At 45.4% G+C, this 14,051-nt stretch overlaps 1 protein-coding gene across 4 annotated transcripts in view; it reads left to right on the forward strand.

Annotated features, from left to right (window-relative positions):
- Positions 1 to 14,051, forward strand: part of LOC120789608 (dipeptidyl aminopeptidase-like protein 6) — a 186,594-nt gene that overhangs the window by 90,589 nt on the left and 81,954 nt on the right. The window contains exon 1 of one of the 4 annotated variants that reach the window (XM_040126396.1): positions 10,713 to 10,801. The exons of the other annotated variants lie outside the window; for them this stretch is intronic. Coding sequence (XP_039982330.1) covers positions 10,745 to 10,801 — 57 coding nt within the window. The 5' untranslated portion in view covers positions 10,713 to 10,744. Of the gene's footprint in view, positions 1 to 10,712; positions 10,802 to 14,051 lie in introns of those variants that run through there. 4 annotated transcript variants of the gene reach the window in all.

Consider the following 14,051-nt stretch of genomic DNA (forward strand, 5'->3'; position numbering starts at 1 on the left):
TGGAAATCACCTCATTCTCTTGTGGCTGAGTGGGAGCAAATCCCTGCCGCCAGGTTCCAAAATCTTGCGGAAAGACTTCTCCAGAAGAGTGGAGGCTGCTATAGCGGTGGATTAATGCCCACTGTTTTGGGGTGACGTGTTTAGCCATTACCAAAGCGGAATGTTCGAGTGTCCGCGTACTTTTGGCTATGTTGTGTTTTTTAGTACTTTGTCTTCTTGAAATGCTTTACTCACAGTTGCTCGGCGATCCAGAAAGATGGGAAACCTACTCTGGATTTAGAAAGTTTGAGAAAAAATATTGGCTCATACAGTGTCTCTCTTTTTATATTTTCATGGACCCTTTCTAAGACCATAAAACACCCTTTGCTTAATTGAAAAGTCTGCCCACGAATTCAGTGCATTTACTTTCACCGTAGAAGGATCTGACGATAGGCCACAGTAAGCTTTCTTTCTTTTTTTTTCTCTCTCGTTATCAGTCTTTCATTCATTCTTTGTTCCTGTCCTTAACGGACTCGCCCTTCGCTCCGTAGGGCCCTGCCTGCCAGGCCTGATATTTGTCGCGGCATGCATTTGCTCACAAAATCTTTTTTCGAGTAAATGAGTTGGGTAGGTTTTGCCCAAGCCAATCGGAAATCCTTCCGCAGCTCCTGTCCCTTGCTGGGGGGAACAGCGGAAGGTCAAGCCACCCCCCCCCAGGCAATCAAGCAGCTGGCCTGTTGCTTAATAGGAGGACGAGTACTGCCGGAGAGAGTGAAACGGACAGAGAGGTGGCTCCCGGGAGTCAGAGTTACTCTCTACCTTACCTCCTCAACTGTGTTCTCTTCTGCTGCAAACGAAGCAGGTCATGATATTCAATTATACTGGGCAAATATACAGCAATTAACGAATCTGAGAAAAGGTGCCTTCACACAAAAATCTTACCCAGCAGTCTGTGCTCAGTCATAAGTTTACCCCCCGTTCCATGTTATGTTCAAACAAGTTTGTTTGACACTGGAGTTTCGTTTCTGTTAATCTGAAAAATACACAGATAATATCTGAGCTCATTTTCACGCCTTCAGAGAGGCTAGTTCCTGTCATTCATTTTTTTGTTCAGAATGAAAATCAATTTCAGTTTCATGTTATCATCAGATAAATTATCGTCACACGACTGCCATTTTCTCAGGTTGTTGTTTGTTGGCATAATGTGTTTTGTATAACAGGGAACATTTTAAGGGGGAACTTGGGGTTGTGCATGAAGGCGTTACGGCGTAGCTCCAGCGCAACTGCAGCTATATGGTGTAGCTGACGTGCACCTCCTCAGGAACGCAACAACTGTACACGTCGGACCCGTGAAGGGGTCAGCTTTGGCCGCTCGTGTTGTCTCCTACAATTTTGGATGTCCCGGGAGATTGTTGATAGTGCAAACAAGAAGATGAAGAGGCTCAGATATCTTTTCACCTTCTCAGCGACGCACATTTAGCAGAGACGTTTCCGTTGCGAACCTCCTGCTCCATACAATTGTCGCTCTCTACTAAAGTGAATGAAAGACCATAAACACGAGGATTGCACTGGAGCAGCCTCCTGTTTAGATACAAGGCAAAATAGAAGTTACCCGGCTGTAGCTCCAGTTCTAGGAGTATTTACGTAGTCCGCCATTGCACCGCATCAAAAAGGGGGTACAATCTGACGTTGAACTATAAATGAAAACACAATGTGTCAAGTGTTAACCCAGCTTTACAGACAGTACTAGTCCACAAATGTGGCAAAACATAGTCAGAAATCCTGACTTGGAATTTTCAAAAAATACTTAAAATGTAACATGTCTCCTAAACAGGATTTGCACTGTTTTTCTTTCTTTTCTCAAACGTGTCAGTTCCGACACCAATCCCTGGAAATCCTTGGGCTACCATTTTGTGCTTGGAGTTGGAAAACACGTCCTCCACCTTTTTGAAATGGCACATTCCAACACTGATTCCTTTTCTCATTTTATTTGGTATGTATAGCAACAACCCACTGCACCTCCACCTTTTTGCTACCAAGTTTTGTGCTTAAATTGTGCAAGACCTCCGTGAACTTGACAAAACAAAGGTCAGGCTACGGGGAAATTATCGAACATCACACAAACACGCACAGATGTTATTATATTATTTATTTGTATTTCTTCGCAGAATCCTACATTGATTTTCAGTAATCATTCTGTCTGTGTGCACTGGTCTTTTCTGGTATTCAGGTCAGGGCCAATACGTGACGGTAGAGGGCTTTTCAGTTTTCGATGCTCAACATCTACAGTGCACAGTGCTCCATAGAAAACGTCGCTTTGAATAAGCCCGTGCACACAAATTCTTTACCATCTGCGCTTTATAATAAACTCCACTCAGGCAAAGTCCTTGTTATTAAAATCCACGTCATCGCTGTTATGCAGAAGGCTTTGACATTGAATCAGAAAAGCTCGATAAAGGAGGTGATTTTGATAACGAATCTCCGTCGTCGAGGTTATTTGGTTTGTCTTTGTCAGAATCCACGCTTCTTACCCAGTTGCTTATCTTCTGTCTTAGGAGACGAGAAGTTTTAATGAGTTATTTTATTGCCTGCTTCGAGACAGTATCCCCCTGCTAGCAATCTCACCTTAATATTTCAAATCGTCCTCACCTCATCCTCACACAAAAGAATACTCCCCGGGTATAAGCCACATATCTGGAATACTTTTACCTCTATAATTACCTCTTAAATCGGCTCGTGATCTAGGCATATTTGTCCCATCATCAAAGCTCCACACAAAGTATTTGACCTTTTTAAATTTAATGGTATACATCTGCTTTGAGTCTTCCGGATGCAGGCAGAAATCTGTTTGCCAGTTTTACCTTTCAGACCTCCACTTCCTCCCTGAAGTTTTGCTGCTCTGCTGCATTATTTTGAAGTGAAATAACAAGACACATGCTGTATATCACAGTGAGGGCGGTTTTTGTTAGTTGTGCTACTCAGAAGGATGTGTCAAGTAGAATACGGGTACCAGGCAGCGCCTATAAAAGAAGATCCAATTACAGTGTTTCCCTTGCCGGGCATCACCAAGCCCCCCTCATCTTCAGGACCGATTCTAGTACACTTTTCATTTGTCTCTCCACAGCCCTGGCACACGCCATGCATACGTCAGAAACCACTGGAAATGTGGTTGTATGTCCGTGAAGTCTCTGTACTCAAATTTCCCCCGTTGCACCAGCGAACTACCTGCCAGAGCCCTTGCAACGTAACCATCCATTCTTCTCTTGGCTTGGTTAGAGAGCGCCCCACCGAGCTCCACCTCTATCTCAGCGCCACCGTGCACTGCTGGCACTATTAGAAACCCAAGGGCATGGCTAACACAGCGCGGAGGCTCCAGCAGTGACAAATTCACAACAAAGCTTTTCTGTGAGGAATGAAACTCCACCACGGAGGTTGGAGGAACGAGAGGCGAGTGGGAGGGTGAGGGCCAAGTGAATCAGGGAGGAAGAGAGAGAGAGACCCGGTGTGATGAAAGGACTTGTGGCCCACTGTGACAAATGGTCTCCCCGACTTGTGATTTATCACGGTCTAGAGACTGAGAGAGCAACACACCCAGCAACTCCAGCTTAACCAGTGTAGTTGTGGATAATAGGAGAAAAGCATTATCAATTTTGGCTTTTGCATGTGCCGTTTTATGCAATCTTGTTTTTCATTTGAGCCACAGCCTCACCCACTGTACTTTAAGGCCTAAGGAGGCAGAACATGATTGCAGTTTATCATGGGTCACTCTTAGCCATTAAGCCCATGGGTCATTATAGAGGAAATGGGCATTACAATATCTTAATGCCCCCTGTGAAATAAAGAAGATGCTTACTCCGTTTGGAGTCACAGTCCTATTTTTCATTCAGGCAGAAGAACAAAAGTGCTGAACCACCGATTTGGTGGCTTGCTGTTTATTGAATAAGCTTTAATGGAGCACAGTGCCATAACGCTGGACCAGGTGAATATAATTTAGAGGCAGGTTGTGTATTTTTCTCTAAGCTATTAGTATTCAGGTTTTTTTTTCTTTTTCTTCGCAGATACTTAAAAATCCAGCGACTTGTGATGTGAGGAAAGTGCGCAGCTTAGAGCAGTGGTTCCCATCCATTTCGGCTGGTCACTGGTTGCATACGTCTATGTGCTATGACCAGTTGAACCAATTTTTTTAGTTCTAGTTTTATTTGAGAGGGTTTTGAAGGTGTAATGATCCAGCTCTTCAAAAGGGAGGGAAGCAAAGATTAGAGGAGAGTGTGAAAATAGCATAATCTGGTGCGTCAAATTTCTGCTCCCCTATCCGCTTAATCCCATTAGATTAGCCTTGTGACCCTTTGTGTGGGTCCTGATCCAAAGGTCGGGAGCCAACCTGATGGTGAATGTTACAATTTGTGAATGATGTTTACAGTACAAATGAATTTTTAAAAAAAGGAACTATTCTACAATAAAATGTATTTTAGACTTAAATTTAGCTTATCTGCCAAAAAGATAAGAAAACACATTATCGTACCATTAATATCTGAGCCAGAACAGCATGCTCATTCAAGAGGGTCGTGTTGTCCTTTCTTTTCTTTTCTTCTTTGCTTTCTTGTACCTGCTCAATCACTGCATCATTGGAAGAAGGAAGTCCCCTCTTGACCCTACAGAAAATTACAGGGCGCACTCAAATGGTTCCTCATTACGGTTATTTCTTGGCTAACCTAAACACATTTATAGTCAGTCCATATAAAAAAAATCCAGCTCGCCGTGGTGGAAAGTTGAGTACTGAGTATTCCCAGTTAATGCTCCTTCATAGTCCTCCTGTGGAAATTTTAGACCGCTACATTTATTTATCAGCCACTGCAAAGCTGCAAATTGAATTTTATATACAAAATATACGATCCCTGCCCTGCATACCCACACAGATGTTTACTGTCATCATGGCTGATTAGACCTGTCCTGTGTTGGAGTTGTTCTGGGTTTTATTGCAAGGTCACACAACTCCATGATGAAGTTGTAACTCGCCCTGCGACAAAACGGGCCTAAGAGAGATGTCAATTAAACCCAAGATTTTAAGAGACATCTAGTGGTTACAAGATTAAAATATATTATCTTTCGGGGCTCTTGAGTTGTAATTTAACACTGAGAAGGGGATGTTCTGCATAATTCCTCCACCATCAGCTGTGCCGTTGGTAGCGTTTTCTCACACACGAAGGAATTCTTTCTGGCCATATCAGTTCATAATAATCGTAACCTGATGACATTCGATGCCCAGTCAAGGTCATTTTGTCACAGCCTCAGTAGTCAGCATCTTCTTCAAAGGGGGAAAAGAGCACATTGTGCCGGTATTTTTCTCTCCGGGGTCCCCTCCTCTCGGTGAGAGGAGTCCGGGACGTGGGGGTGAAATGCACTGTCGGAGCTGTCCATTAAGTGGTGCTGAAATCTATTCCAGCACACTGAGGCTTTTGATGGCGCCTGGATAAGTATGGTGGGGTGTCCTTTTGCCTGTTGCTGAAATCGGCGCTAGTACGCCAGGCTTTTTTTGCGAGGTCCTATATGTGTTAGCAGGAGCTGTTTGGGAGAGGGCTTTTATTCCAGGCAGCGTTAGTCCTTGAAGGAGCGATGCACTGCGTATTCCAGGAAGTCGAGAAGTGGCTGATTCAGCAGCCACTTGTCGTCTTCTCAAAGAGCATGTGAGATAGTGTTATTTGTCATGGCTACTCTGATTGGTTTGGTGTTGTTTTTTTTGTTTTTTTATAGCATTCCTTTGGGTTTGGATATGTGCAAACCATCAGTGATATTTTCAGACTGATTTTTGTTTTTTTCAAAAGGGGCTTGGGGATTATTTCAAAGAGCCCTCCACAGTCAGATCAGTTTTTGAAGCATATCATGAAATGCAAAACACAAAGCACTCTGACTTAAAGCAATCCTGAACAAACCCCATTTAGTGCATGAGGCAGTCCACCGTTGTCATGACAACGGAGCCTTTTCAAAAACAAGATGATGTCCATGTGACACCTGTTACGAACATGTTATTAGCATTTATTAGCTGGGGGAGGAAAGCAGCATTGTGAAGTTAACACAGGGAGTAAAAGAGGAGAATTCACACTTGCGGGCTGTTTTCTTTTGTTGCATGAGCTTTGCAGTGTTACGACCAAAACTTGTAGTGCGTACATGCCAAGAAGTACCACAAATGCATCTAAAAAATGATCAGTCTCTGCGACCTCAAAAGCCAAGGTGGCACTATTGGAAGACCTGATTGGCCTCTGCTTCAGTCCTTGAGCTTCGGTCTTACTCCCCAGCGGGGAGGACACACCGTACACAACGAGTATGCTAATAAGGGAAAGGCTAAAAAAAAACCAAAAACTAATTCACCACCACAGACGGGCCCATCATCTCGGTGCTGGAAATGCAGGCATGGCTGTGGAATCTGGCTCTGTTGACATTTCACGACTGAGTGGTGTGAAGGCTGATGAGTCACGCCTGGCGCCGGCAAGAGAAGAAAACTCCATCCTGATGCATCCCCTCTCTGTTCAGGATGATGGGTTGGAGCTGTCCTTATTTAAGGGACCTGACATAGAATATTCGCGGGGAGATGGAGCAGGGGGGAGGGATGGCAAAACAATTACTTTTTCCAAATAGCCCACCGCCTGCCGTCATGTGTCAGACAAATAAGACCGTGGTAGGACACACCACCTGCTGGGAAGCAGAGTCTCAGAGCGCGAATCCCAGACCTTCGGTCTTCCTCTTTGTCAGCGCCAGAGCAATCACTTATCCATCCTCGACCTCTCTCTGGGGCGATATTGGTTCTTATTTTTAAGCTTCTTCCTTCATATACTATATGAGATTTGTCCAGATCAGAATTTACATTCCGAGAAATAAGGCGGCAGCCCACAAGGAAATGGAGACCTCCTCAAGGTGTTCAATCAAAAGGAGTCATGGGGATGTACAGCGCTGAACAACTTTTGTTTCCGAAACATCCCATTACACTTGTTCCCCTGGCTATTCTATCCACTGGGGGCTGGCTGGTTTGATTTTTGGAATTAATGTAACACTGATAGGTGGCTCGAGCCATATGTAATGACAGGGTGTGTTCTAGGAGAGTGCAGCTGGCTATAAGTCAGAAAATATTGTGTTTTAGATTACATTCTCTTCGCGACGAGTGTGTTGGGACACATTTTATGCAAGTGGATTTGTGCATATATATGTATATACACGAAACCAAATCGGGAGTGCGTTTTATGTGGGTGTAGACACTGAAAAAAAAAAAAAACACTATAGTTGGTTTAAATAACCATATATTTAACACACTGAAGTTATGTTAATTTAGCCTTTGAAGTCTTTTCTTAAAATATACTGTACTGTTCTGGGTGCGATTTCCAAGTTCCTTCAGTTTCCACAAGAGACTTAATCGAAAACACACCAGATTTCCATGTAATGTGCATGATCCCTCTCATACCCCAGTGGTGTTAATAGGGATTTAACACTTTAGTTCTCCACATATCTCAATTAAAAAGCTGTACAGCCAGAGCACTCATGGAAACAACTGTTTGCTTTAGGTAAACGAAAAGCTTTGCCAAGACTTTTCTTTGGTTTGTGCTTCTATAATTAAATTAAGGAAAGAAAATAGGAATTGGAGTCTGGGTTTTTAGGCGGCTTTCAGATCAGCAGCCTTTCCTTTTCTACCTCGTCCTCTCAATTTTAATGACCGGAGTATCAGCTCATTTTCCTATGCTTCCACTTTTTTGGCTTTTCGATTCGTATCCATTCTCTGTCTTTTAAGCGTATGGGGGCTGTTTCTGAAAGCGCGCACAAGCACCGGAGAGCTTTCCGAGTCGGTCGGTGCATCCCACGGATGTATCCGAGCAACCTAAATATACAAACACCAGACCCGAAATTTGCAGGATTAATTGGAGATGCCTGTTTAACAACGGCAATTAGTTTTATCTGCATAATCATCACCCAGTGGCCACGGTTAGGTTTCTACAATTGCAGAGCTTATAATCGATGCCAAAATAATTTGTCAGTGTATAGTATTTTAAGATTGCGGCAGGTATTGATTGTGTTGAAGTTTTAATTAGGCAAAGCGATTCCAATTCATCTGGATGACAGCTAGCTTGGCATTGGCAGTGAAATGATGAGGCAGAACTGAGAGGATGGCTCCATTTGTTTAGGCAGGTTGGCGCTGGCAGTCAGTTAATTTCTGACTCTCCAGAAATGTGTATTTAAACAGGGCCGCCCTCTGGAGCATTCATCACTGCCGTCTCCTGTCCATTTGTCAACATCGGAGACATGAGGTTTGTACACTCACCCTGTAACACGGCGACAATGAGGTGGTTGTAGCGTTCTCGGCTGCTGCGGTCCGGCCACATGGCATCCGTCATCAGCCAATGGGGATATCGCCCAGAGTGGTCGTCATTAGTTTTGAGCTGATTGATTGGCTGTAAAGTAGTAATGCAGTTTCATACATCATCCTCTTGATGGTAAAGACCGGCTGAGATTTGTTGGAGAGGGCTGCTAATGTAGTTTTGAGCTACAAGTGGCCGAGGCTGTGAACACTGGGTGGGATTTTGTTCTTTTTCATACATGAAAAATGGCAGCGCAACCATTCGGTTTGGTGTCGTTTTTATCTGTCGAGTATCAAAAAGCAAAGATCTCTGCAAATAAAAACTCGGCCAATAGTCCACCACTTTTTTTGTCCAGACTGAAATAACTCCACAACTATTAAATCGATTGCTATGAAGTTTTTTAACAGACATTTGTGTTCCCCAGAGGATGAAACCTCTCGATTTTGGTGTTTTACTTGCTTTTCATCCAGCACCACCATGAGGTTGACATCTTTTGTTTGTTTGTTTTTTTGTGAAATGTCTCATTGGAATCGGATGGATTGCCAGGATTACTCCTGAGCCCAAGTTCAGCCTCGCGTAAGTCGCTAGCATACCTGTGGATTCTAAGTCATGTTGACAAAGGAGGCGCTGGATACGTAGGCACTGTCCCCGTTCAGCTCTCCATTCACCCATCCATTAGCTCTACCGCTTACCCTTTTGAGGGTTGTGGGGAGGCTGGAGCCAATCCCAGCTGATGGTGAGTGAGAGGGGCGGGTACGCCCCGGACAGGGCGCCAGTCAATCACAGGGGCCGACACATAGAGACAAACAAACCGTTCATGCTCGCATTCACGCCTACGGGCAATTCAGAGTCGCCAGTAAACCACACCTGCAAGGCTTTGGACTGTGGGAGGAAACCAACGCGGGCACAGGGAGAACGTGCAGAACTCCACACGGAAAGGGTTCGAACCGCGTGAGGCGACCGTGCCACCCGCTGCGCCACTGGTGCTGCCCATTCAGCTCCCACTCTTCTCGAGCAGAAAAGCGCGAGATGGTACAGCTCCCTGCCATCTACCACATTTACAACGCAGAGGAGAGCCCTCTCTCTGAGGAGTGTTGTTCATGCAAATGTGGTGAAAAGTTTAACAAAACTGAGACTCAAAGGGCAGGTTGAGACAAAGTAAATTACAAAACAGCACTTTGGCACGAAATGACTCTGTAATATCCCGTCCAAGGATATCCAACAGTTGATTTTTTTTTCCTTTTTGTTTTTTAAGGACGGCCGTTTTCCTGCCCATTGTGCTCCGCTGGTCACACGAAGCAACAGTGCAGACATTCATTTGGGATTCCGAGGTAAATTGACTTCACCCAGCTGCCTCCTGATCTTAATTAACGGCGCGGCGCATTCGGCTACGAACCTGCAATACAAAGAGTCAAGCTGGGGGACTGAGGCATTAATTAACGTCAGGCACATCTCGCGGGCGAGTCACAGAAAGTCACAGCGCTGCGGTTTTTAACAGGGACTGTACAACAAGTACAGCCTAATTGAACAAGCCCCAATGAAGAGAAGTTTGGTTCTTACTGTAAAATGTAGAAAGCACGAGAGCTTTTCTGTCAATACTGCTGCAGTGAACCGGATATGCTAGTTGCATTTCGGTCTGCAGGATTTAGTTTAAATCTCTTAAAAGCTACACTTTTGTGTTTTGTTTTTTTAGCGTCTGCTTCATCCCCATTGCTATTACAGCAAGAAGGTTTTGTAATGCAGAAGCTGATAGAGGAAAAAAAAAAAAAAAAAGTTAGGTGATAGAGGGTTTGATTAAATGAGACGGGGTTTTATTTTGTAATAAATGAGAGTAAAATATGAGAGTCATCGATTTTCGACGCTGTATATGATTGAAGTGGGGCAGTTAGAGGGGCCTTCCGGTTGCAGGTGAATATTCCATTGGCTCACATCCCCCGCGAATTCGCCATTAAAGTTTCGGCGCTCAATTTCAGCCTGCATTTGCTGCCGATGTCCGCGCACTCTGCAACACGTGCCCCCCACCCCCTTCGGCTGACTTGAAAATCAAGCGACTGAGCGCGTGCGTGCGTGCGTTCGAGGGGCGCACGCGCCTGTGGGTTGCTGGCTGGCTCGCGCAGGGGGTCCCGCATCAAGCGTTTAGAGGAGAGACGCGCGGCTCCTCTCTCTCTCTCCCTCTCTCTCTCTCCCTGCTGTCTCCTCCTCCTCCTCCTCCTCCTCTTCTCTTCTCTATCGCTTCCACCGAGAATCTCTTGCCTCTCCTCATCTTCAGCAGCGCGCCCTTCCACCACTCGTTGTTTCACACCTTGGCCGCTGCGAACGCCGCCTAGGCGCCGTGAATATACACCGTCGTCGTCCTTTTTTTTTTTTTTTTTTTTTTTTTTTCCTCCTGCCGGGGAAACAACAGTTTCTCCCAGCTTTAGGGAATCATGACCACTGCAAAGGAAGGCAATGCACCGTCGAAAGCGTCTCAGCAGCAAGACCAGGTACCGACGAGCTTTACTCTCACTCCCCCTTGCCCTCGCGAAGGGGTAATGTCACCATTAACCTGTGTGGCCCTGCTGTGGTATTTACACGAGCCGCTGCATGTGACTTTTTCTGGCCGCTTGTAACGGTGTGTTGTTGGGTTTGTTTTTTTGGCGGGGGGGTTGTAATTTGGTACCTCTGCGTTAGTAACAGACGTTTGCACTCGGGAGTCAGTTGCAAGTGGTCGCCGGCGCCGTGCCTCGTGCCTCGGTTGTGATCTTTCGTCATTGTTGTTACATGCGGTGATCGTTATTCGGCGCGACTTTTATTACGCGCGGGAGACAGCGAGCGGTTTGTGTGCCCCCCCCCCAAATCACGCCCCGTGCGCTTCACCTTGCAGCAGGGCACGCGGATCAGCTCAGTCAGCCCAACTTGTGTCGTGCATGTGGGAAAAAGGCCCGCAAAAAGTGCGGCCGACGTTCATTCCGGCGGCTCCGGTCGCACCGCGTCACTCTCACGCTTCCCCCCAGAACACCCGGTAATAAACGGGCCTCTAAATCTTCCGGCCGCTGGCGCTTCCTCGCCGGTCAGGGGGCTGGAAACACTGTTGCACGTCGGCGTGCTGCAGGGTGGCGCGGCTCGGCTCCGTTTTCTTCGCAACCTCCATCAGTCAGTAGTGATGGAGCATCTGTTGACCCGCCTCCACAGAGGTACAAGTGCCTCACAGACTCGCCTAAATGATGGAGGAAACAATGGCGTTTATTCTGGAGTATCAATATTTCATACTTTCTGTTGTGCTTTGTTAATGTCAGGGTTGACAAATAATACACCTCCTCCTCCGGTAGAGAGTGAGTAAATTTGAACATTAATTCAATCTAGTACTGGCTGTTACTATTCCCATGGCTCCCACAGGCATCGGAAGTCTTTGAGAGTTTGCTCGTTCTCTCCCAGGAAAGAACAGGATTACAAAAGGTTCCCCGCTTTTGACCACTGTCATGTTTCCACCTCCAATATTCTCTGCTTTTTCAGACCTTGAACTCAACTGCAAGTACACAGTTTTATCTGATTAAGTTCCTGTGTCGTACCAGTCACGCCTCTATCCGAGCCGGTTTTTTTTCAACGCAAAACTGTGACTTTGGACGGCATCTGTCACTGCCAGCCTCCACCTGCGCGCGGCACCTGTCTAAAGATGACAGAAAAGGTTGAGAGGGACACCTGGCTTCATCCTGCCGAGCAGACAACCCCCCCCCCCGCTGTGATTTAGCTCCGGACTGTCAGTCACGCCCTAGGAGGCAGGCCAAAGGTCCGCCGGTCCCGCCTCGCATGCTCCGCACATGCAGTGCAGGCTATGCAGGCACATAAACACCAACAAATGCAGCCGGTGGACTCTGAAGTGGTACTAGATGGTGCTGAAATGATAAGTAAATGGAAAATTAATCAACAACCGTTTTCATCATTTTCATAATTCTCATTTATCAAGCAAAAATGGCGAACCTCTGCTGCTTTCCAATTGTGCGAATCTGCTCATTTTTGCTGTTGTATACCATTGTATATTGAATATTTCTGGGTTTTACACTGTTGGTAGGACAACACGGGTTACTTAAAGACTTTTCTCTTTAAACTTTCTGCTAGTTTACAGGATGGAAAAGGGCTGTAATAATCAGTGTTCATTTATTTTTCCAACTAATCGATTAATCATTGAGTCTGCAAAAAGTCAGAAAATGATGAAAAATGATTATTCAAGGTCAATTTTCAAGATCCCGAGGTGACATCTTCAAAATACTAGTTTTTGTCAGAAGAACAATGTTAAAGATATTTAATCTACAGGAATACTGAAAAAGCGAAAAGCGGCATGTCACCGCATTTGAGATTTGCTTGATAAATGGTATAAATGATTATTTGTCAACTAATCAAATTATCGACTAATTTTTTCTCATCTCTTTGTTGCGGCCCTAATGTTACATCTTCTGATACAGTTGTGGCTTTGGCTTATTAGCCTACGGCATTGGCTGCATTATGTATTTGTAATCGCAATCGAATCACTTGATTTTGAGAATTAAGAGCATAAATTATTCTCAACACCTGTGGAAACCAATCTTTTTGGCAATTACGGACAAGATTAGAGAACCCGGCGATGCTGAAACACCGGAAAATAGCAAATGGTGGCTGTCAGTGGATTTTCCTGGGGCGTGAAGCTCCAGCAAAGTGAAAAATTGCTTCAAGCGTAATAGGTTGTAAAATCAGCAATGTAACGCAGACATGCATGCTTGCACAGAGGCGCACATACATTACAGCGGGTGTACACACACACACACCCAAACACACGCAGGCACCGTGATTGCGTGAGGTCCTGCTGTGGCCTCCTGATTGATGGTCTGCTAGCAGGGCTCATGGTCCAGGGACAGACGGACGGAGATAGAGGGCAGCTCGCTAGAGTTAGCGACAGCAGCGACAGCTCCTCAGTAATCAGCTAGTGGCAGTTCTCGGAGAGAGTAACACCGCTAACCCTCATTACTGCGACGGGGCGGAGGTTCTGAACGTGTGAAAAGTTGAATCGCAGTAGGTGCAGTAATGCACTTACACAGACGAGACACTTTTGACTTCTGTAAAGCTAAGGAAGCACTTTTCTGTTGGTCAAAGCGCAGCCAACTTGGGCTAATTACAAAGACAGTGCCGTAACAGAGAGCGCTGTAATGGGGAAACTGTAAATTTAGCTCAAAGTACTTGCTCAAATTAAGTTCTGCTACTCGATCTCGAGACTTCTTCTAAAAAATGACAAAAGAAAACTTAAACAGCAGCGAGAGAGTCCGGTTTCCAGGGGGAAAAAAAAAAACGTGCTAAAAACTTGGAGAGACGGTCAAAACATTACATAAGAAATTGGGGTTTTCCAAGATCAGATTTCCTTTCCTTCTCACAGCCATTTGGAGTGCAGCTTTAAAGCAGGATCACAGCACCCAAGATTTAATGGGGAAGACTTCGGCAGAGACATCTCCATCATCCAGCCCAATCATCGCCCTTTTCGTTCTCTTTCACATCCTGCGCGACTCGCAAAGTTGGGAAGCCTCTGCCGTGCTAAGGGGAGTGACTTAGATAAAAGAATCTGCCAAATGAGTAAATGTAATGTAATGATACCGTGAGAGCCGAGCTGAAAAGCAGGGTCTGCCCTGTTTAAAATCTGAATTTGTAGCATTTCACACTCGCAGAGCAGTAAAGCACTTTGGAGGGGGGGGGGGGGTTCAAATCCAAAACCTCAGATCAGACCATGGAGGC

This window comes from Xiphias gladius, chromosome 5 (assembly GCF_016859285.1).
Source record: "Xiphias gladius isolate SHS-SW01 ecotype Sanya breed wild chromosome 5, ASM1685928v1, whole genome shotgun sequence".
Taxonomy (NCBI): Eukaryota; Metazoa; Chordata; class Actinopteri; order Istiophoriformes; family Xiphiidae; genus Xiphias; species Xiphias gladius.